We start from the raw sequence: 25,360 nt of genomic DNA on the forward strand, positions 1-25,360 counted from the left end.
GGTTTAACAACCCTTAAGAAGGGGTGCCACATCAGGAACTTGCCACAAGCCAAGGCTCCCCTTAAAACCTACTCTTAACAGGAAAGTGTCTGAATTTAAAAACAAAGTGCCTTTCAAACAACTGAACCACCAATTACAATGATCTCGCTACGTGCTAATAGGAAATCAGGACAAACGATGAATCGGATCGTAGTTCATTAAAAACTTTTGAACACTTAACCATTCTTTTTGTGTCATGTTTTATAAGTAGTAAGTAAAACTGTAATTTTCTAGTGTGGTTTAAAAGTGCCTGATTTCCAAAGCAAAGCATTTGTCAACAAAACGGTATAATGGTAAATGATTTACCGCACAGTACTTCTGTGACTGTGCTGGTTCACGCCAGTCTTCGAGTATATTCCAGGCAATCTGAAGCAGTGACGGTAAGATTGGTTGTCTCTAAATGAACTAGATTTTAGAATAACTTTACTGCTGAAGACATTAAAGAAAAAAATCTCACTGGACTTAGGGCAACATTAGTCGTCCAAAAGCTACCTGAAAACAACAGAGCCCAGATTTACTAGTCAGGAAGCACCCTCTACTTCAGACCCAATTTTCCAGTCCTATAAGGAGGAGACAAGCTACCAATTCAGGGTCAGGAAGTCAACAAATTCTTACCAAATACAGCATCGACAGGGGCTGGGTGCCAGCTGCTTCAAGGATCACTTTGCCATGGGGAAGGCAGGGTCAGGAGAGTGGGGACATCGGGAACCTATACCTGGCCCCTATCTTTGGCTTTCCAGGACCTTTTTGAAAGAATGACCCCAAAATAAAATGTGTATACCTTCCTAGGTGTGATTCAGATGTGTCCACTACCAGTTTTTTTTCTTCAAAGAAATATGCCAGATATAAGCAAACTATGTTCTGAGGTGAATGGACTCACTGGGCTTAATCCGAGAGCTCTCACAGTGAAGTATTTGCCACATGAAACGTAGCAGGACTGCAGTCACCTAGCTCTCACATGTTTGTGTTGCTCATCCAGATAACAAGGAAAAAATGCTGCACACTAGGGCGCGTTGGTCACTTCAAGTGCTATCCGTATGGACGCCATCATCCGCGATGGTGCACGTCACAGCTCCGACTCAGGGTTCCCCGGCAGTCTCGAAATATACTACCTCAGTATATTCAGCTTCCTTCCGCCCTTTTATGAAGAGATCTGCTGTGACCTAACTCTCTTTGGCAAAGTGTTTGGAGACATACTTCTTAAAACCCTCTTCTGACCAGCAGATAATGACTTTCTCTTCTGCAAGGTCTGTGTCATACATCACCTTCAAGATGTGTGCAAGTTCAGAGATGAGGAGGGCCTGAGGTACTGCGACCACACAGCACCAGCTGCGAAGGGGGGACCGCTGAACCCGTCTGTCAGAGGGACTCAACTGTAGGAGACAGCACCGTCTTCCTGCATTTGTTCTCTGACTGTCTCATCACGATGACCGCCAGTCAACAAGAGAGGATCAGTGGCTTTTACAACCACTTCAATAAGAAAACGCCCTCTTTCTTCATGAAGTCAACTGTTCCTTCAAGATCAATTCTAGGGGCCAGGGCTTCTGCCGGACTACTGCTTTCAGCCATCCTGTGCTCCAGGCTTCCTGAGCGAGGTCCGCCCCACAGCTTGTGGAGGGGCAGAGTTCACTCGGTGATGGCGGCGGGAATTCACTGCTGGATACAGGCCCACATTTCATTGTTCTTACCCCAACTAATTTTCTCTCCCCCCACCCCCGACCCCGTGTATCAGTATCCTTTTTCCTAGGTGGTTCTTTAAGAATCAATGTCCAGAGTTCCTGGTTTCCATCAAGCATGCCTCACTGGCCACAGACTTTTGTGAAAATGACTTTGCAAGGTCGAGTCTTTTGAATGCAGGATTCTCATTCTCAGAAAAGAGATTACCTTTTCTAGTGAACCCAACCAACAAATCTTACAATGTCAGCCTTGTGAGATCCAATGACCATCCAAAGGTCATTCACATCAAAATGATCTTGGCTTCCAGCTCACAACCAAAATAACTAGAAGGCTACGTTGGAGGCCAATCAAGAACCTTTAGGATATCAGTCATTCCCTGCCCTGTGTTCGTGTAATCCACTTCTTTCGCTGTCTTTTGTGTGGACAGAACTGGCCTGATGCAATGCAGCTGGCCTTGAGGATATTTTTGCCTTTGGTAAGTTGATCAGTAAGATGCAGAGATATATTCTGGATACTAACGCTTCATGACAAAACATCTCAAAATACAATGTTCTGTTCGAGTTAAGTTCTGGTTCTGTCAGATGGAGTAGACATTCCAGCCTGTCTCTCCCTGAACACATCTATTAAAACTAGGCAGAATGGATTGAATCTGTTAAGAATATGCAAAGCAAGCAAGCAGATTGGAGACGACCTGATTCCAAATTCCACCAAATCAAAATCAAGGTTCCCCGTTTCTTCCCCACTCTCTTCTAGCCTGGACTAAAGGCAGCCCTGAAACCTCCCCCAAATGGGGGCTGGGTGTCGATGCAGAGAGCACCAGGAGAGGCCCCCTACTTCTGGCTCAGAAAGCAGCAAAGGGGCCTCCAAATGCTCAGAGAGAGCGAAGGCAGTTCTCCGCTCTTCTCTTTTCCCTCTTCCCTTGCACACCCAGGACCCCCACGATTCCACAGCATCACCAGCAGAGACTGTCTGGGGCAGTGGGGCCTACAGGTGCCTGGACCTCTGAGACAGCAGAACCTTTTGCTCTAACTGGAGGAGCTGTGGTCCCCAGGTGGGTGGCAGTGAATCCCCGCCGCTTTTTTCTCCCTCTGAATTCCTGGCCTCAAACATGGGCAGTTGTGGGACGTGCCAGGCAGAGTGGGTTAAATAAAGCCCCGGTGTTCTGGCCACAGGACCGTAAAGGGGAGTCCCAGTAAATCACAAAGTACAAAGCCAAATACCACTAAAAAGCCTTTGAAATCACAAAGGGCGCCACAACTGAAACGGATCTTGGCAGCCTAAACCAACCAGGCTGGCCACCCATTAAGGCAAAAATACCACCAGACTCCATAGGACATATGCAAGGCCCAGAATCTCATCAGAGGATTTCAAAAGATCCGGGGTACAGTCCCAAATCACTCGGATCCCTTCAAAGATGCAGGAATGCTTCAACTCACCTGGGAAAAGATAATCAATGGACTCTGATAACAAGAGGACACAGACATCAGAATTACCTGACAATGACTTTAAAGCAACTATTATAAAAGTCCCCCCAAAAGTAAGTAAGGGCAGACGCTTCTGAAAAGAATGGGGGAGGAGTCTCAACAAATAAAGAGAAGAACCAAATGGAAACCTTAGGGGTGAACACTGTAATAACCAAAACAGAAAACTCAGCAGATGGGCTCACAAGAAGAATGAACATGACAGAGGGGTCAGTGACATTAAAGAATGTCCAGTAGAAATGATCCAATCTGAACAGAGAGAAAACAAAGACTTTATGTCCAAACATAGAAAGATCTAGAAATTAATACCCTCTTCCAAAGGCCCATAAGCTAATAGGTAAAAAGCAGAGGAAAGGATCATGAATAAATAGCTCTCAGAATTTAAAAAAAAAAAAAAGGGAACATGCCCAAATACACGCAGAAAAAGGGAAACACAAGAGATGTCAAATGGAGATACCATCTCTCAACTAACTGATTACCGAGGGTCAAAAAATTGGCAACCAGTTCAGTCCTCAAAACAGACAAGATACAAAATCGTGTAACCCACAGAAAGGAATCTGAAACTAGCTATAGAGTTACCCAAAATGCCACTCTGGGGTGCCTAATGAACAAAACCATATGCATATTAAACAGCACCTAGACAAAATTATTCACTGAGGCTTACTAGCCGAAAAATAGTACATATACATACATATATAAAATATCTATGTCTATCTGTATATATCTACAAGTATCCTTTAAGAAGGGATCAGTAAAATAAACAAGATACACCCACCCAATGAAGTACTATCCAGCTATAAAAAAGAAAAAGAGGGGCACCTGGGTGGCTCAGTGGGTTAAGCCTCTGCCTTCGGCTCAGGTCATGATCCCAGGGTCCTGGGATCGAGCCGGCATCCGGCTCTCTGCTCAGCAGGGAGCCTGCTTCCTCCTCTGTCTCTGCCTGCCTCTCTGCCTACTTGTGATGTTGGTCTGTCAAATAAATGAATAAATAAATCTTTAAAAAAGTAAAAGAAAAAGGAAGATGCCCATATTCTGATTTGGAAAGTTGTCCAGGCTCAGCTGTTAATGGAAAAAAGCAAGATGCACAACAGTGTATTTGGCCTGGTACCTTTTAAATAAGAAAGGGAGAATAAGAATGCACATTCATACATGCTTTTATTTACCTAGCACAAGTGGTCACACCTTCTCCAGAAAGGACCAGATAAATATTTTTGGCTTTGTGGCAGCACCGTGTCCGCCGATGCAGAGATGGGTTCCAGCACAAGTTTATTCACAAAATGAAGACAGCCAGCGTGCAGACTGCTGCGGCTGACAACTGAAATAAGGAAACGCTATAAGGATAAATAAGAAACTGAAAAAAAATAGGTGAAACGGTGTAGATGGGATAAAAGAAGCAGATAAATTGGACTTCATCAAAATTAAGAACATCCGTGCATTAGAGCACAGCACCAAGGAAGTGTAAAGATGTATCACAGAAAGGGAGAGAAAATTTGCCAACCACATATCTGACAAGGGTCTTGTTTCTAGAACACAAAGCATTTTTTACAACTCAATAGTAAGAGGACAAATAACTAAACAAACAGGCAAATTCTAAGAGAAATTCAAACCGACATTTCTCCAAAGAAGATATACAAATGGCCAAGCACCCAACACACGAAAAGACAGTCAACATCCTTCCTCACCAGGGAAATGCGGATCAAAACCACCAGGAGCCACCGCTTCAGACCCGCTAGGGCGGCTGCCAGTGCTGCTGGGGATGTGCTGTGACCGGAGCGCGCCTGTGCTGCTGGGGGGAATGCAAACCGGGGAGCGGCTCTGGACAAGTCTTTTGGAAAGCAGCTCCTCAAAAGGTTAAATGTGAGGTCGATGCACCCCAAGTGTCCACTGATGGATAAACGGATGAACAAAATAGGGTATATCCCTACAACGGATTATTCAGCCTTAAATAGCTAGGGAATTCGGACACGTGTCATAACACGGATGAACGTCAAGGGCATCCCATTAAATGAAATAAGCCGGTCATGAAAATGAACAAACACTGTATGACTCCACTTACATGAAGCGCGCCTGGGAGGCCAAATCATAGAAACAGAGAGCAGGATGGTAGCTGCCAGGCGCGGAGGGGAGGGCAAAGCTGGGAGTTGTTTAATGGACGGAGAGTTTCAGTTTCTTGAGATGGACGGGTTCTGGAGATGGGGTGGACAAAATGAATGTCCTGAAGGCCACCAAACGGCTCGTTTGGAAGTGGCTGAGAGAGATTTTAGATCAGCTGTTTTATTAAATCACAATATATTTTTTTTTTTTAAAAAGAAGGTTAAACAGAGAATAACCACAGGACCTAGAAATCCCACTCCCGGGCACATACTCAAGACAAACGCAAGCGGATGTCTACACAAAAAGCTACGGTGTGACTCAAAACAGCCCCACATCTGTCCACAGGTGGATAAAAACATGGTCCACCCGTCCACAGTTTGCTACGGCCGCTGCCACGCAAAAGGAACGCAGGGCACAGACGCGTGGCCACACAGATGCACCGTGGACACGAGCCAGAAGCAGCCAGTTGCGCGAGACAGGTTGTGCTCTCTAGCACATCTAGAGAGACAGAAAGGCGAGCAATGGTTGCCCGGGGCCGGGGCTAGGTGGCTAGAATGGGGAATGACTGCCAATGGGCCCAGGCTGCTTTTCTGGGGGCAACAACAGGGGCCTGAACTCAGCGGCGATGACGGGCACCCGGTTCTGAATCCGGACGAACTACCACCAGCTGAAGGCTGCAGGCGAGCAAGTCCATCTCACCACGGCTGGGTTCCTGGGATTTGGGTTTGTTTGGTTTTTTTTTTTTTTTTTTTTTGAAAAAGTAGAATATTCTTAGCAGCAGCACTGTTCCTAACTTGAACTACTCCAAATGTTCACCAAGAGAAAACCTACTATAGTGTATGCTTCCAATGAACCACTACATAGAAATGAAAACGAGCAAATCATTGCTGTATTAACAACAGAGAGGAATTCCCCAAACACAATGGTGAAGGAAAGGAGCCAGACACAAAAAGGGAGATTATTCCATTTCTAAAGAAAGAGAAAGGCAAACCAAGAAACAGACTCTTAACTCTAGGGACAACACTGGCTGGTCACCAGAGGGGAGGTCGGGGACATGGGGGAGGGGATGGGGGAAACAGGTGACAGGGGTGAAGGCGGGCACTTGTCCTGAGGAGCACTGGGTGATCTATGAGACTGAACCACTATATTCTATACCTGAACTTGGTATTACACTGCATATGAACTGTACTGGAATTAAAGAAAACTTTATAAAAAAAGGAAGAAAAAGTACACCAACAGGCAAAGCTAGCCTATGCTGAGACAGGAGACAGTTGTTGCTCTGGGCCAGGCTCCAAGCAGATGCCAGCACGCTCCGGGATGCTCCCAGTGTTCCCTTTTCTGACCCAAGCGTGGAGTTACACAGCTTGGAGAGCTCGCAAAAGCTCATGGAACACTACACTTACGACTGTGCCCTCTTCTGTATGGATTCTGTACCTTGACAGAAAAAGAAAAATCAACAGCCTCTCGAATCAGAGGTTTGTACCTTTTCCTCACTTCCATCCTTCAGCACAGGACCAGGACCAGAGCTAGGATTAAATCTCCAACCTCTCAACTTTGGGGGGGAGAAAAACTGTCTGAGCCCCCCATGGGAGTGATCCTACCATCCTAATGTGACCCTACCATCGGGCATCGCTGAGCACTTACTATGTTCAGGGCACTATGTGTTGATCTCTACCTAGAGATTATTTTTTTAATGAGGCTCAGAGATGTTAACTAGGCTCATCCAGGTTCACACAGCCAATAGAGGCCAGGGCAAAAATGGAAACCTGAGCTGCAAAGCCCATGTTTTTTTTTACCCCTCTGTCACTTGTGTCACCAAGGGCAGTGGGACACAATGATGGAACACATGCTGGTCAAGCCTCATCATGGATCTGTTTTGGTGGTCTGTACCCCGGAGCGCAGAAAGGCCATCTGCCCCAAGGATAACCTGCACTCCCTACACTTTCCTGGAGGGTGAGGTACCAGGTGGGCAGCCATGGCTCTGGCAGCTCAACTCCAAGTGCCCGGAACACTCATCCTGGGCGAGAGCCTTCTCCGGGGTGCTTGAGACAAGGTGTCAGACGTGCTTCATCTCAAGTCACCCGTGTGCAACTTCATTTGCGATCGGTGACAGACCTCTGTGTAGAAGCCCCAACAGTCAAGTGCTCAGAAGTACTCGTGAGAGGCTGCGTGCAACCACAGCCTGTAGGCAGGCCCAGACGTCTCTGAGAGGACGCACAGAAGGGGACCTTCACAGAAAAGTAACCTCGAGGAGACTTCCCCAGAATGAAAATTCTCTGCTCATCCTAAGTCCCAAGGAGATGAGTAAGCAAGCCACAGTGTGGGAGCAAATGCTCGCAAAATATACCTCAGACAAAGCACTTGAATCCAGAATATATAAAGAACTCGTGTAATTCAATAATAAGAGGACAACCCAATGAAATGGGGAGATGGTCTCAAAAGATACCTCACAGACGAAGATATATGCGTGGCCAGAAAGCACATGCAAAGGGGCTCAACATTATTAATCAACAAGGAAAGGTGAACTAAAACCAGAACGAGAAGACCAGTATACAAATGTTCACAGCAATTTCACCTGTAATAGCCCAAAGTGGGAACGGCCCCCGTGCCCTTCCACAGGAGAATGACTACACCGACCGCGGTGTGTCCACGCATCCAACGGTGCTCCGCACGGCCAAGCAGCAAACTACAGACACACGCTCGGTGTGCGTGAATCTCAACCACGCGGCGCCGAGCGAGGGATGTGGACCCCGGAGGGCGCACATGCCGCACGAGCCCATTTATACAAAACCCTAGCGACGGCAAATCTAACGGGTGGTGATGGCATCTCGGTCACTCCGGGGGGCCAGGAAAGGGAGTGGGGAAGGGAATGAGCAAGAGGGGACATGAGGGAACTTTCTCGACCGATGGAACGTCTCTTCTGATAGGGTCTGTTCACGTGGGTCTAGTCATGTCCCAGACTGTGCGGCGGAGGCGTGTAGGCGTCGAGGTCTGCGCGCCCTAAGCGAGAGATGGTTAAGACCGTCACAGTCAAGCGTGGGGCAGGGAGGAGGCAGCGGGGAACAAGGAATCAGCACGGCACGACGTTCCTCACCGTTGGAGCTGCGTCGTGTACATGCCTGGAATCCTCCACAAGAAAAATCCAAGAACAAGTTCATCTACAAGGAATGAACCGACTCCTCTCCCGCTTCCACCTCTGCCCAGTTCTGCCCGGCCCCCGGGGCTGGCCCGATCCTGCAGTGAACTCGGCTTCCTGCCGCCGGCCACGGCTCAACTCCTGCCTGGGCCGCCGCAGCTCCTACCGCCAACCACGCCCCAGCAACCGCCTGGCATCTTGGCCAAGCCCTGCCACGCCCAGCAGCCCGAAAGCCAGGAGGGTACACTATGCGGCAGGGGGGTGGGGGGCATGAGACGTTTTCTGGTTGGCTTCACACCAGTTTCACCCCTCCCCCAGTGGTGTTATTTGACCAGTATTTATTTTTTAAGAATTTATTTATTTATTTGACAGAGAGAGAAAGAGATCACAAGTAGGCAGAGCAACAGGCAGGAGGTGGGGGGGAGCAGGCTCCCCGCTGAGCAGAGAGCCCAATGTGGGGCTCGATCCCAGGACCCTGAGATCATGACCTGAGCCAAAGGCAGAGGCTTTAACCCCTGAGCCACCCAGGCGCCCCTTGACCAGGATTTAAACAGCCCCCCTCCCAAAGCCTGGTACACAGAGGCTTGCATTCCCCAAGTACAGTTTTGAAGTCGGCTGCTGGGAACCCCAAACACTTTCCGCCCCAATAACTACAGCCAGCAACGCAGCAGACTGCCCCTGGGGCTTTACCTCTCCTAAATGCACTCAAGGCTCACATAGCAAAGCCGCGAGGAAATGCTACAGGTGCAGTGCTTCTTTCCCTCGGCCCACGAGACTAAGAATCGAGTAAAATTCCAGGTTCAGTGCTGAGTCAGTAGCAGTAACAGCAGTTGGAAAGGGGTGGGGAGGCTCTGGGAAAGGGCCCCATGAGCAATCCAGCACGCAGGCTCAGCACAGGTCAGCTGGGACCTAGCCAGAGGCTCATAAGGTCTTGTCCCCACGAGGAAAGTCACTGTGGCCTGAGCGAGCCACCCGACTGTCTCTAGCAGGGAGAGGGGGGGCTTCTCAGTTCTAACCCTATTTTTAATCTCCCACTGAACTTGTTTAAAAGAAAAATCCTATTATGAAAAATATGCATCGGTGAACATGTGGACAAAAAAGAAGCAGTATTCTCAGATCAGTTCAAACCACTGTCTCCATTCCAGAGTCTCCAGTGTGAGCTGTTCTCGCCTCTTCTATTTGAGATGTACCGCTGAGGAGAAAGGCTGAGATCCAGAAATGTGTCATTAGGATGTCTCTTGTTTCCTAATAAAAATCACAACTGCTCTGTAGCTATGCTCAGCCACCATTTTCAACATGGTTTCTACAGGAAACCACATTCGGATTTCCTTCGGAGGGTTCCAAACAAGTTCTGCTTCATGTTAACAGGTGAAACCAAGTGTCAGCTGTGTCCACTGAGCTATTCTAAGAAGCAACTGGACAGGGGTGCCTGGGTGGCTCAGTTGGTTAAGACACTGCCCTCGGCTCAGGTCATGATCCCAGGGTCCTGGGATCGAGTCCCGCATCAGTCTCCTTGCTGAGCGGAGAGCCTGCTTCTCTCTCTGCCTCTGCCTACTTTTGTGCTCTGACAAATAAATAGATAAAATCTTTAAAAAAAATAAAATAAAAAGCAACTGGGCAGATTCTCCTAGGGAATCCCTCCAAGAGTAGCAAAGAAAACCGCATCCGAGTCCCTACCGCTGAAGAGTTAATTATCAGTAATTATTTAATCACAACTGTGTCACCCGCTAGGAATGAAAACCTTGGTGCGATCGAACCTGTCAGAGAGCAGGTGAGGCCTCTGTGAGGCTTCCTGGAAGGTCGGAGACGTGAAGGCAGAGGGCGTTTTGGGCAGAGCGAGACGGCAGGGTACAGTGGCGTCAAAACAGACGGCATGGAGGGGAACACACCAAGACTGACCCAACCTTAAGAGGCCGGTGACAAAGATGCTGCCTGTTGGCAGCAACAGGGATGAGAGAAGACAATGCCTGGGCCGGGGAGGAGGGGCCCAGCCAGTGAAGCAAGCGGCTCTGAGACTCGCTCTGAAAGCAACGGGCTGGCTCTGGCAAGGACAGAGGCTGGGGTCAAGCCGGACGCCCAGGCTGGTGATTCTGCTCACGCACGCTTAGTTCTTTAAGAGAAGACAAGGTCTAACTATGGCCCTTCCATTCTGTTGGAACCAGATTTGCCTGGTCTCCTGCCCGCCTAGAGATGCCACACAAAGTGCACCTTCTACGACCATCAAATTCACGCTTCCCACGGACCTGATTTCCTTACAACTTTCTGCATTTTCCAGAGCGATGGGGAGAGTATGTACCCACTTACAAGCCATCGGACGGCATTTATAAGGCTCTGTCTTGAGCAGAAGCCAATGTACCTGAGGTTTAAGTCCACAAAAGGGGAGAGCTGCCTCTAGGCATTTCCAGCAGAACGCACTGCAAGCCTTAATGGTCAGGGTAAGCTCGGCTATGCTGCTGCAGGGGACACAGCCCCACAACCTCAGGGCTTGGCTACCATCTCGAACACATGACCCTCGCGTGAGCCGTCATGAGGCGGAAAGGCAGAGGGCGCGCTAACGTCGCACTCGCTGTCACTGGGGTACCTGCTCACGTTCCCGAAGGGCCCAAGCTAACTGCAAGGGAGACTGGGGACTGCGGAAGTGGCTACACGTGCTTGCAGGCCACACGACACATCAAGCTGAGAAGGAATCCACAAGTAGGGGGCACCTGGGGGGTTAAGTCGGTTAAGCATCTGCCTTGGGCTCAGGTCATGATCTCCTGGTCCTGGGATTGAGGCCGCGTGGGGCTCCCTGCTCAGTGGGGAGTCTGCTTCTCCCTCTCCCGCCCCCCCCCCCACCAGCTCGTGCTCTCTCTTCTCTCTCTCTCAAGAAATAAAATCTTAAAAAAAATCCACAAGGACCATCACCAATGGAGAAGCTAGACGTAACCCAGGGAAAGGGCAGCAGAAGGGACTAGAGCCGGCTGTTCTGTAAACCAAGACACACCCTATTCTGGCAGAAAGCCCAATATTACCATCGGTTTAAAAAAATGGGCAGAATCACTAGAGTATCATTTGACACAAAAGGAAAATATTAACCTAGACTCCAAAACCAGTGACACGCAACAAAAGGTAGACTGTGTCCTCCCATCGCTAGTGGGAAGCGGGTGGCTCCAGCACATTCTGCCTTCTTGCACAGAGCAGGGCGGCGGGCGCGCACCAGAGCTCATTAGAGATTTGGAACAGGGCGGATCCAGGACACACGGCCATACGAGGCCTGACTTCTCTGGGAAGGGCAGATCTTGCAGACAACTTTCTAGCATTTGTGCTACATATTCATGATCCAAGTTATACTCTCGTTGGTACCAACCCCTACCCCGCAGTCTCAGTAGCCTGACCACATAAAAGCTTCTCTCTTGCTTATGCAACCCCCTAACCGAACATTTCTACTCCAGTAGCTACCCTCCGAAGAGTGTTCAGGGATCCAGGTGCCTTCCATATCGCGCCACCGCCATTGTCTGCACTGGGGACCAGGGGAAAGGGTGACAGAGTACGAAGATATGCTCCCTGGGCCCAGAAGCGACAGACACCACCCGTACTTCTGTTTCCTTGGCCAGAACTAGTCATACCTCCCTCCGAGACTCAAACGGTGCTGGAAAATGTAGTCCGCAGGGTCCCTAGGATTCACTAGGAGCATGAATCTCTGCTAAGCCAGCCATCTCTGCCACACTTGGCATCCTCCAAATGACCCTGTGGGAGCCGGCCAGCAAAGGGTAGAGCAAAGTCAAATAGCTCAGCCAGAGGCGAAAAGCCCTGGCCTTCGTCTTTTGAATGGATGTTCTCAAAGTGCAAGGACTTCCTACCATAACTGTAGGATTCCACCTGAACTGGCCATCGCTTACCACCTGTAAAATCACCATGAGCACAACTGAAGAAAAAGATCTCAGAAGCAGGGCCCCTGGGACAGGAAAGTAGCATCTAAATGAGGTTCAGAGAGGAACAAAGTTAGGCAGAGCCAGACCCAGCAGCGAGGAGATGAGAACTTGTGGCCCAGGGCAGGTAGGGACAAGGTTTGATCAAAGGGGCCCGTTCTTGCCATGGGACCCGTTACTAGCTGAGGCAAGAAGCCACGAATTAACACACAGCTGGAGGCTCTCACTTAGATCGGCCAGCAAGCACCCAACCAAGCCGAGAGTAAACGGGGACCAATGCTATGGGGCATTCCTTGGAAGTAACTGGACTGTCTTCTACTGAACCACACCTCCGTCTAAGATTTGATAGCACAGGGGCTCCTGAGTGGCTCCGTTGGTTGGGCAACTGCCTTCGGCTCAGGTCATGATCCCTGAGTTCTAGGATCGAGTCCCACACCAGGCTCCCAGCTCCACGGGGAGTCTGCTTCTCCCTCTGACTCTCTCCCTCTCACGCTCTCATATAAATAAATAAAATCTTTTTTTAAAAAAGATTGGATAGCAACAGTAAGCATATTCGATTAGAGAGTCCGGTTAAACAGAATTTCCATCTCCAGAATGCATGGGAAAGCACGAGCCAGAGTTACACAGATTGCCTTCCCGCAGGAAGTCGGTGTTTGCTGTGTTCACAAGCACTGAGAAGCTCCAGGGGACACACGCCACACGTACCCGGAGTCGTGGCACAGGCTGCTGCTGGTACGTACATTCCACACCCGCAATAGTGATCTCAAGTCAGCACTGTGAATTCTGTTCAAGCAGATACACGGGCATTTAAACAAAAGGAAGGGGTTTCTTTTGGGAGAGAGAGAAGACCTGCTTTGTTTTCCAAGCACTGAAAGTAACCAAGAATTTAACAGTTCTACTAAATTCCAGACTCTCAGCTTTGAAGACATAGGGCAGATGCTCAAAAAGTAAGATAAAAGCTAGTCCTTCTGCAGAGCAAAGGCACACAGGAATGGCCACCACCTCTGCTAAAAGTGAACAAGAGATCCCTCAAAAAAAAAAATTAAACATGAAATTACATGATTCAGTAATTCCCTAGGTGGGTATGTACCCCAGAAAGTAAAAGTGGAGACTTGAGCAGGTATTCCAACACGCACGGCCATTATGGCATTATCTACAAGAGCCTGAAGCTGGAAACGACCGAAGTGCCCCATCTGCAGATGCCGGGGTTACCACTGGCGCATTCATTAGCCTTCAAGGTCACTCTGCTACCTGCCACGGTGCGGATGAACCTTGAGGACACCGAGTTAAGTGAAATAAGCCAGCCACAAAAAGACAAATACTCTATGACCCCAGTTATATGAAATTTCTGGAACAGGCAAAGTCACAGAGACAGAAAGTAGCACCGTGGTTATCAGCGGCTAAGGGGAGGGAGGAGTGACGGGTTGAAGGGCCTCGGAGTTTTTGTTCAGGCTGATGAAAAAGTTTTGCAGAGGGATGGTGGCCGTTGGCTGCACAAGAGTGTGAATGTACTTAATGCCAAGGAAATGCACACTTAAAAATGGCTAAATGGGGGCACCTGGGTGGCTCAGTGGGTTAAAGCCTCTGCCTTCGGCTCAGGTCATGATCCCAGAGTCCTGGGATCGAGCCCCACATTGGGCTCTCTGCTCAGCAGGGAGCCTGCTTCCTTCTCTCTCTCTCTCTGCCTCTCTGCCTACTTGTGACCTCTGTCTGTCAAATAAATAAATAAAATCTTTTAAAAAATGGCTAATGGCAAAGTATAGGTTACATACAAATGTTTTAGGACTTTCTTTCCAAGTGCTCGTGGCCTTGGCCGTGTTCCTTCACCAGAGTCACCGGTCCTCACTGGGGCTGAAGGCCCGCCTCTGGCTCTCTCGCACGCCCACCAAACCATCCAGGCTCCAGCGACCCCGAACCTCTCCTCCAGATCGACACAGGACCCCGGAAAACTGCACAACAAGGGGGAAAACACGCTCCGGCCGCCTTTGCCTCGCTAGGAGTACAAGAGACCGGAAGTACTCCCACTTCTCATCTATCATGTGCCCTAAAATGTATTTGGGGACATCTCAATCGGTCCACTCATCCACAAGCAGTTTTCTAGAACAGCAAAGTCCAGTGGCACCTTCTGTGAGGAGGAAAATGCTCTCTTCACTGTGCCTGTTGAACCCCTGAAATACGGCTGGTGCCAACAACAGACTGACTTCTTGCATTTAAACGGACTTCAGTGTCCACTGCCACCTGTGGCTAGTGGCCACCATGTCGGATCTGCGCTTTTACAACTTTCACGAAGAGCCCATAGTGACAGATTTGGTTTTTTGTTGTTGTTTTGTTTGGGTGGAGATGCCCAAAGTCTGTGAGCGGTAGCGATCAGGAAGCCAGGAGAGGCGTGTGTGGGTGGGGGGTGGGAATCTCAGTTTAATCCAGAAACCCACGACTGGAGTTGCACATATCCTCGGCCAAACCTCTGAGAAGAATTTACTAGTTATAATGACATACCAAGAAATGATGTAGTCAAGACCAAGCCAAGGTCAACCAAAGGAGGTACACGATGCAGAAAATTCTAGGCAATCTGGTCCCAGAGCAAGAAAAGGTGCCTGTTGTGTAGCTGTGGAATCGAAAGCCCAAGATTTCTGACTGAACTTTCACACCCAACCAGAAGGGGTCCGGTTAGTAGATGAGGGCTTGTTTTACACTTACACACACACACACACACACTGCCCCAGAGGAGTAAAGCCGCCGCACACCCAGCTTCAGAGTTGGCACCAGCAGGCAGGAGGCTACAATTGCGCAGCACAGCAGAAGGGACATTTCCCCTTTCAGAGAAGAGTGTTCCCCCACTCCGATTTCGGAGGAAAATGAGTAGAGGTCAAGAAAACTGAGGCTTCTGGGTGAAGTGGGCTCCCGAGGAACTTCTCTAAAAAGGTGTAGCACTGAGGAGTACCCGCTGAGCGGTCAGAAATATCAAGAGAGTGTTTTCAATGCGCTCAGCTGCTGCTTTATTTGAACAAGCCTGACACTCTGCCCCCCTACAGGTGCGGAGGATTTGCTCTGCAGAAACAGCACCGTGTTGCCTGTGGCTGGGAACGGATGGCAATGCACCTAGCTTGCGGCTTCCCCGTCGGGAGGCCGGGCTCTCAAACTGCCTCCTGTACCTTCTCACATGCTTTTAAGCTTAGGGTGGGCACGGTTACCACCTCTTGACCAGTGGAGAAACCAAGGCACAAACCAGGTAATTACTGTCCCCCATAGAAGGCTTATTAACATCACCCAACTGCCAGAGGCTTGTCACATAGACTCCAAACGTTCGGGAAGGGAAAATATCCGAGCAGCCATCCATTGCACACCTGCAGAAACTTGCCAACCAAAAAGCGTTGATTTTAAGACTGGATTCTTACCACACGCTTATCACAAGGAGCTTGGAGAGCTAGTGTCCCATTCCAGCAACGGAGGAGACCCAGGACCCCCAAATGCTTGTGCATTACGGGATAAAACAGATCTGTCACACCGGTGGTAGAGCACAGCCCATGTCAAAGCGTGTTTGGGGGCAGGAATTAAAATTCTAGAAAGAACTCTGGGGGCATTTCTAAGAGCACCTCCCACCACACACTCCCTTGCAGCACACGGATTCCCACTTTCCGCCGCAAAATGGAATCACCTGGGAAAGCATTAAAAACTCGTGAGGCCTCAGACTGTGGGATCCTCGGGGTACAATGCGGACAGAGTTTTAAAAGTTCCCCAGATGATGCTTATGTGTAGCCAGGGGCCCACTCATTGCTCTAAGGGACAGGGTCGGACTGAGGAAATACAGCCTGGGGAGGGGGGAGGAGAGCTCTGCATCATCTGGGTTTGGGGCTGTTTCTTGGGTCAACTGACGTTTAAGGAGACGAAAAAGTAACCTGGTTAAATGCCAGTGGCCTTCGTTTTCTTATCTGTAGAAAGGTACAATGCCGGCCGGGCGTGCGCTGGGCGTCAGGGGAGGCTAGGGCGGCGGGGGCCCTGGCACCGGTCAGGGTCAGGAAGGCGGGCAGGCTGGGGCGGGGTGGGGGTGAACGGGGCATCCGCCTCACCTGCGTCGTAGAAGGCGTCGAGCACAGCCGTCTCCCCGAAGTCGAGCTCCCCAAAGGGCACGGAGGTGAACTGGGCGCCCTCGGCCTCGCAGGCCCGCTGCAGGCACTGGCGCGCCCCCGCCTCGGGGCCGCCGGCCACGCCGCCCTGCGGGATCTCGCTGCGCACATATACTGCCCGCAGAGCCCGCCGCGGCCCGCCCGCGTCCTCGCCCCCGCTCCCGGGCCCCGCGCCCTCGGCCGCCCCGTCGGGCTCCACCGGCCCGGCCGCGCCCTCGGCTCCCGGCGGCAGCGGGCACTGCGGTGGCTCGGCCGCCGCCCCGAGCGCCCCGGCCGGGGGCGTCCCGCCGCCGCTCTCCATGCGGCCGCCCGGAGCGCCCTTCCTGGGTCCCGCCTCCGCACGAGCTGCAGGCGGCTGAGGAGCCACGAGCGGTCCGGGCACCTGTTCCCGGGGCAGCTGCGGGCGCCCGAGCGCGCCGGTGGCCCCGCGGCCGCTGACGAAAGCTGCCGCCCCGCAACCCCCGAGCGCCCTTTGAAGACTGAGGAGAGAGAGGCGGGGGCTGGGGACGTGAGGGCGAGCGGAGGGCGGGGGGAGGTCTGGGAAGGGCGGCGGGGCAGGAGCTGGCAGGGCGCCCCCTGCCGCCTCCCCCGGGCAGCGCCCGAGGAGGGTGGATTTGTCAATTTCAGGATTTTGCAAGCTGCCTTCCCTCCAGACTGACCAACATCAGAAGTCCCGGCTTTTCCCCCTCAAAACAATCTGAAGCTTTTCGAGCTGAGTAAACACTCTTTCAAAGCGCTGGCTGGAGGTAAATATTCAATTTCAAACTAAATGCAGAGATAGTTTTAACCCAGGATTTAGGTGAGAAGATGCTAATTTCAAACGCCTCTGATTTTGATAAGTAGATAAATAAATGAATTAATTAAAAGATAAATAAATCGCCTCTGATTTTGCACTCTTTGTCCCCAGTTGCCAAGAGCATGGCCCTTGTGAGCCCCGTTCTGGAGGCCTGCTTGTCCTGACTTTCACTGTGACCTTGACAAAGCACCAGGAATCACCAGCAATAACTTTTGTATGCCAGGAAAATAGGATGCCTGCCCCACCTATGAAATGCTGTGAACCCAAACAGATCTTTACTCTGGATCTTACCTGCCTCACGATTCTAGGCTCCAACGTTAAAATGTAGTATTACCACTGCAGGTAGTACTTCTATTTAAAAGACAGGCTATGGGGAGCCTGGGTGGGTCAGTGGTTAAGTGTCTGCTTTCAGGTCAGGTCATGATCTCAGCGCCCTGGGTTGGAGCCCCAGGTCGGGCTCCCTGCTCAGCGGAGAGTCGGCTTCTTCCGGTCCCTCTGCCCCTACCCCCAACTTGCTCTCTCCCTCTCTCTCTCTCTCAAATAAATAAATAAAATCTTTTTTAAAAAGGAAAAATAATAAAAGATAGGATGCACTGGACATTGTCACAAGGTTTTGGGGCTTTGGTTTTTCATTTTTAATACCGGTATTACTGAGATACCACCATTCACAAACCATCCAGTTCACCCATGTAAGTGGCTTTTAGTATATTCATAGAGCTGAGCAGCCATCACCACACTGAGTTTTAGAACATTTTCATCACCCCCCCCCCCGCAAATCCCTGGGAACCATTAACACTCACTGCTCCTCCCCCAATACCCCTCTGCCCTAAGCAACCACCAAGCTGTTTTCTCTCTCTATAGATTTGCTATCCTGCACATTTCATAAATATGGAATCAAACAAGGTGTGGAAGAGGATATATATCTAGGAATGGGATTTCTGGGTCATATGAAAACTCCATGCTTAACCTTTGGAGAAACGGCCACTGTTTTCAAAGTGGTTCCACCATTTTACATCCCCACCAGCAGTATATGAGGGTTCCAATCTCTCCTCACTGTCACCAACACTTGTTATTGGCTTTTTGGTTAGAGCCATCCTTGTGAGTACAAAGCAGTACCTCACTGTGATTCTGATTTGCATTTCCCTTATGACTAATGATGTTGAGCATTTTGTCGTGTGCTGATTCACTATTTGTAGAACTTCTATAGAGAAATGTCCGTTCAGATCTTTTGTGCACCTTTAAACTGGGTATTCATCTTTATTATGGAGTTATAAAAGTTCTTTTTATATTGTGGATATGAGTCCCTTATCAGATATGCGATTTATGAATATTTTCCCCCATTCTGTGCATTCTTTTCACTTTCTTTTTTTTTTTTTAATTTTATTTATTTGTCACAGAGAGAGATCACAAGTAGGCAGAGAGGCAGGCAGAGAGAGAGGGGGAAGCAGGCTCCCTGCTGAGCAGAAAGCCTGATGTGGGACTCGATCCCAGGACCCTGAGATCATGACCTGAGCCGAAGGCAGAGGCTTAACCCACTGAGCCACCCAGGCGCCCTTCTCTTCACTTTCTTCATGGTGTCCTTTGCAGCACCTCACAAGCCATTCTAACAAAAGCAAGATGGGACTTACCTGATAAAATCACACTTTGGCTTCTCTTCATGTTTCAGCAATAATACAGTCCATGCCTCCATCCCACCCCCAAAGGAAAGCAGCAAGTACCAGGACTTTGAAGAAGTCCTTCTTTAATTCTAGTCCTGGTAGAAATTAGGAATTTCAACAAGGGACATCATTGTATACCCTCTTGTGTGGTCAGTGGATGGAAAACGGGCTCTGAAGAGCTCTGTAAAAACACACAGACCAGAACTGGGAAGAGGGAAGCCAGGGAAAACTTTCAACACCTCTGTTCTGAGCTTCAAAAGACAGGATGGACATATTTTCCTTGGAGACTTGTAATGCATAATAATAGTAATTTTCCTAATATGCCTGTTTATCTGAGATTATCCCAATGATAGGCACAGTCTTCAGGAGGGCACAGATGCCCATTTCACAAGCACTTGCCAGCGTCTTGCTGTTGCCCCCACTCCAGTCTTTCTGTGTTCCTTCCAGCTCTCACTGGGGCCCTGCTGACTGAGTAAGACTCACAGGACTTGTGAATTGCGGCTTGAATAATACCTTCCTCTGAACACAAACCCTGCTGGGTAAAGAACCCAGAATCTGCCTAGCTAACGAGCGCCTTCCCTGCAGTTGGCGCACACGGTGCCCTTTCTCGTTGTTTCCAGTAATTTGCACACCCGAAACAAGCCCCGGCCCCGTCTCCTGATGTCTTTCTTGCCTCCCAGCCCCAGCCACACTGAGAAAATTACAAAATGTTTGATTAGTCTTTTCTGTTTAGTTGAACAGTTGTTCAGTTTTTACCCCTGACTTGTCCCTTACTAAGTGCGTGTCTTGGAAACTACTTTGCCCCAACACAGAGATGTCATTTGGACTAGGACAGTGGGTTGAATAAAGTGGAAACAATATAGTCAAAAAGCAAGATTAAACCTAGGCATTTTTCCTCATTTCCTTTATTGTATTTCAGGCTGGTTATTCATATCAATGGTGGTCAAACTAGTTAGCTCTTGGACTCGTTCAATGTTGTAAAAAATATTTTAGTTACCAGAGGAGTGGCAGTTTCATTACTTCTTTCGTCGTACCCAAGAATCAAGAGCAAATAGTGACAAAAGATAAACAGCCATGTTATATAATAGTGTATGTATTTGTTGGGAAACTTTAACATATATAGTAATTCAACAGATTTATTGAGCACCTATTACATGTCAGGCACTGTCCTTAGTGCTGAGGATAGCATAATGAACAACACAGCCAAACTCCCTGCTGTCATATTAGATATAGATACTGAGCGATAGATATGGACATGACTACAGACAGATATCCTTTGGGGTAGATGCTATAAATATTGTATGGACACAGATTATTGTAATCTGATATACAATACAAGAAAAGCAAATAGGATGGATGAAACGGACAAGCAGTATTAAGCATAGATTGTATGTAAAATGTTGCCTTATAAAATGTAGGTGAAACTCACAGGATGTTTAAGTGTATGTAATGAGTAAGCAGGGGCTCGTGAGGAAAAGGTGGACTTCAAGAGGTACATTAAAAATTGTAAGTTATTTTCCTCTAAGACATGCTACAGATGGAATATATGACGGAACACACAGATAAGTAGGGATGAAAAGACAGGTCATTCGGCATGAGCGTGTGATCTCTCACCTAACAGTTACATTACCCCCAAAGTGAGCCCCCGTGGGTGACCCCCAGTACAATCCCACATGTGCCCTCTATCTTCTTGAACATATAGAGTTTCTTATCATAACTGTTTCAATGCCCTTGTCTACTAAAGCTAACATCTGTTTTATTCCTGGATCTGTTTCTAGTGATTCTTCTCATTGTGGGTCATATTTTACCTTTTTTTTTTTTTTTGCACGTCTGGTAATTTTTTATTAGATGGCACACATTGCAAAATTTAATGGTACCGCATACTTTTGTGTTCCTATAAATATTCTTGAGCTTTGTTCTAGGATAGAGTTAAGTTACTCGGAAACGGCTGGGCTCTTCTGAGGATTGCTTTTGAGCTTCAAGTGGGATCAGAGCAGCCTTTAGGCTAAGACTGATTAATCCCCTGTGCTGAGGTGATACCCCTCTGAGTACTCTACCTGATGTCCTGTGATGTGTGACTTTTCCCATTCTGGCCATTGGACACAGAGGCTATTCCGGTCCTATGGGACCTCCAGGGATGGTTCCCTCTAATCCATTCAGGTAGTCCTTTCCCGAGCCTGAAGGTGTTTCTACACACACAGGTGCTAGTCAGCACTCTGCCGAAGATTCCAGATCTACACATCTCTGGAACTCTGGGCGCAGCTGTCTCCTCTCCATTACTCCAAATGTAGCCTCCTTGGTCTTCTAGCCCCGTCTCATCAGCTCAGGATGGCAGCCGGGCTCCTCGTGGGCTCCCTTTCTCTGTTCGATAGCCTGGACTCTCCCTCTAGGCAGCAAGCTGGGGGAAATTGTCGGACTCGCCTTGTTTACTTGCTCTCTCTCAAGGATCTCTGTCCTGTGCTGTGCTTCTTACGTGACTTTTGCAAACTTTTCCTAAGTCTGAAATACTTTAAAGATGAAAAGATTTAATCATTTTAAAATTAAGAGTGCTTCTTTAGTCTAAGCTTGGTACAGGCTGAGCATTTATGACATGAAAAGGAGGAGAAAGATGGGCTCCTTCTCTCTTGTCTCCCGCCTTGCTAGCCGTCCCTCTGAGGTGGGGATGTGCGGAAGAAGATCTAAGACAACCCCCCCACCGCCGATGGCTCTCTGGTGCTGGGATCACATCGGTCCAGGGGAAACATCGACCCTTTGCCTCACAACCTCTGGGGGTGCCGGCCACTCCTACCCAGCCTCTCTCTCGCTGCCTTCATTTGAGCTTTCAGCCAGCCATCTCGACCTCCAGATTTCTGAGGTATGATTCAGACACCTGTCCTCTATTGTCCTGAAAACGTCTTGGGACATATGTAGCAAAGTCTCCTTGAATCCTTTTCCCAGGCTCGTGGTAAGTGATAGGCAGCCTTCCAACACCCCCATTGGCAGGGAGGAACTCACCAGCATACCAATCTCTCTCCAAAAATATTCTTCTCATTTCCAATTCTCTTTTCCGGCAAAGTCCAGCCTCACTTGGAAACTCACTTTGAGCACTTCTTTACTGGTGCAAGACTTTCCAGAGCTCTCTTTTTTCTCTGCCATCCACTTTCTGCTACCAGTAACATTCCAGATGGTTCCTGCTTCATCAGCTTATGGCCTGGAGGCTGATGATAACATGAACCAGAGCACCCACGTTACTTGCAATGGACATTGAACAAAAACTTGAATGAGATCAGGGTTTAGCCATGCAAATACATACAGAAGGAGCGGTTCAGGTCAAGGGAAGAGCCAGTGCAAAGGCCCTAAAGCATCCTGATATGTTCAAGAAACAGCAAGGCCAGGATCTCTAGATATTTAGGATTCCATCATCTTATATTTTAACAGTTCTAATTTCTAGAAATTTCTTCCATATATTCAAATGTAATCTTCTCTTGTAACTTTTACCCATTGATTCTAATTTAATTGTTGAACGTGGCAGCTTTCCAAGAACTGCTCTTAGGTCTTTTTTTTTTTTTCTTTTTTTCAGGTGATACCCTGCCTCTCAGAGCCTTCAATCATTCCTCCATGACATGATTTCCAGGCTAGTCACCACCTTGATGATTCTCTTCTAGAAGATTCCTTATTTGTTTCAATTGCTGTTTTGTGTGTGCCAAAAATTTTAAAAATGAAACATTTTTAAAAGGCTGCATTGGGGGGCGCCTGGGTGGCTCAGTGGGTTAAAGCCACTGCCTTTGGCTCAGGTCATGATCCCGGAGTCCTGGGATCCAGTCCCGCATCGGGCTCTCTGCTCAGCAGGGAGCCTGCTTCTCTGTCTCTCTCTGCCTGCCTCTCTGCCTACTTGTTGTGATCTCTGTCTGGCAAATAAATAAATAAAATCTTTTTAAAAAGCTGCATTTATTTTAGTTTTTATTTTTATTTTTATAAAAGATTTTATTTATTTATTTGACAGAGAGACACACAGCGAGAGAGGGAACACAAGCTGGGGGAGTAGGAGAGGGGGACGCAGGCTTCCTGTGGAGCAGGGAACCAGATGCAGGTCTCGATCCCAGGGCCCTGGGATCATGACCTGAGCGGAAGGCAGACGCTTAACAACTGAGCCACCCATGTACCCCTATTTTGGTTTTTTAAAAAGATTTATTTGTTATTTGAAAGAGAGAGAGAGAGAGAGAGAGCGCATGATGGGGGGAGGGTAGAGGGAGAGAGAGAATCTTAAGCAGACTCTCTGCTGAGCGCAGAGTCTGAGACAGGGCTCGATCTCAGGACACTGAGATCATGACCTGAGCCCAAATCAAGAGTTAGATGCTTAATGGACTGAGCCACGCTGGTGACTCTTATTGATTGATTGATTGATTGATCTGAGAGAGAGAGAAAGTGAGGGGAGAGGGACAGAGGGAGATGAGAGAATCCTCAAGTAGACTCGCTGTTGAGCACGGAGCCCTGAGATTATGATCTAAGCCAAAATAACGGGCTGGAGGCTCAACTGACTGAGCCACCAAGGTGCCCCTAAAATTAAACATTTTTATTTTAAGATAATTGTAGCTTCATATACAATTGTAAGAAATCATACAGAGAGACCTAGTGTACACTTTAGTCAGTTTTCCCCAATGGGAACATCCTGCTGAACTACAGTACGTGATCACAGCCAAGACAGTGATGCCAACAGTCAGCATGCGGATCGGCTACATTCTATTGCCCTTTGACCCCCACACCCATCTCTCTCCTCACACCCCATACCTAACTACTGGCAACTAATCTGTTTTCCATTTCTAGAAGTTTGTCGCTTCAAGAATGTTATATAAATGGAATCATATAGTGTGTAACCTTTTAGGATTATCTTTTCTCATCCAGCCTAATTTCCCTGGGATATACCCAAGAGGTTGCACACATCAGTAATCCATTCCATTGATTGCTGCGCACTATTCAATGGTATGGACGTACCACAGTCTCTTTAACCATTTATCCTTTCAAAGACACCTGAGTTGCTTCCAGTTTGGGGATTATATGAATAAAAATCTTATGGGCATGCATGTACAGGTTCTTATGTGAATCTAAGTTTTCATTTCTCTGGGATGAATTCCCAGGAGTGCAAATTCTGCATCACATGGTAGTTGCATGTTTAATTATTTTAAGAAACTGCCAAGTTTTTTTCCAGAGTGGCTATACCATTTCACATCCCCATCAGGAATGTAGGAGTGCTCTGGTTTCTCCACATCCTTACCAGTATTTGGGGTTGTTGTTTTTTCATTTCAGCTGTTTTATGGTTCTAGTTTGCATTTCCCAATGAATAATGATGTTGAGTATCTTTTCAAGTGCTTATTTGCCACGTGTATATCTTATTTGGTGAATATCTGATCATATCTTGTGCCCATTTTCTAATTTCAAACATTGGAATGTTTGATTTTTTACTGTTGAATTTTAAACATTATCTCTATATTGTAGATACTAGTCCTTTGCCAGATAGGTGGTTTGCAAGTATTTTCTTTCAGCCTGTAGCTTGTCTTTTCATCCTCTTAATGAGGTTTTTCAAAAAGCAAGTGTTTTTTTTTATCTTGATAAGACCTAATTTATCAATTTTTCTATTTATAAATTATGCTTTTAATTCCATGTTTTTTTTAAAAAAAAAAAAAAAACCTCTTTGCCAAGCCCTAGGGTCCAAAGATTTTCTTTTATGTTTTTTTTCCCTAAAAGTTTTATAGCTTTAGGGGCATCTATGTGGCTCAGTTAGTTAAGCATCTGACCCTTGATCTCAGCTCAGGTGTCGATCTCACATGTGTGAGTTCAAGCCCCACACAGGGCTCCGTGCTGGGCATGGAGCCTACTTATAAATAATAATTACAGTAAAAGTTTTGTATCTTTGCATTTTACATTTAAAATTCACTTTTACTTAATTTTTGTATAAGGTGTGAGATTTAGGTAGAGGTCTTTTTTTCCCCCCCCTCTTGGTTGTTCAATTGCTCTGGTACCATTTTATGAAAAGACTATCTTTCATTCATTAAATTCCCTTTACCCCATGGTCAAAAATCAGTTGGGAATATTTGTGTGGGTCCGTTTCTGGGTTCTGTATTCTGTCCCACTGACCTGTGTGTTTATCCCTCCACCAGTCCACACTGTCTGACTGCTGAAGCTATATACTAACCCTTGATAGTGGGGAGAGTGATTCCTCCTTTGTTTTTCTTTTCCAAGACTGTTGTAGCTGTATTAGAGCCTGTGTTTTCTCACGTAAGTTTCAGAGTAAGCTTGTCCATGTCCACAAAAAACCTCATTAGGATTTTGGTGGGAATTACATAAACATATAGATCAGTTTGGAAGGAATTAAACATATTTATTGTGTTGAATCTTCCAATGTATGAATGCACTCTTCTTTTCCATTTTTTTTTTTTACAAAACTTTGTAGCTCTCAGATTTTATTTAATT

General features: G+C 47.9%; 1 protein-coding gene across 2 annotated transcripts in view; it reads right to left on the reverse strand.

The window, feature by feature from the left end:
- The window catches only part of MAP3K15 (mitogen-activated protein kinase kinase kinase 15), a 114,077-nt gene extending 97,288 nt beyond the window's left edge, over positions 1-16,789 (reverse strand). The window contains exon 1 of one of the 2 annotated variants that reach the window (XM_032330215.1): positions 16,403-16,789. In XM_032330215.1, coding sequence (XP_032186106.1) covers positions 16,403-16,760 — 358 coding nt within the window. In that variant the 5' untranslated portion in view covers positions 16,761-16,789. The remainder of the gene's footprint in view (positions 1-16,402) is intronic. The other variant, XM_032330216.1, reaches the window with a different exon arrangement.
- Positions 16,790-25,360: the final 8,571 nt, after the last annotated feature.

The sequence above is a fragment of the Mustela erminea genome, chromosome X (assembly GCF_009829155.1).
Source record: "Mustela erminea isolate mMusErm1 chromosome X, mMusErm1.Pri, whole genome shotgun sequence".
Taxonomy (NCBI): Eukaryota; Metazoa; Chordata; class Mammalia; order Carnivora; family Mustelidae; genus Mustela; species Mustela erminea.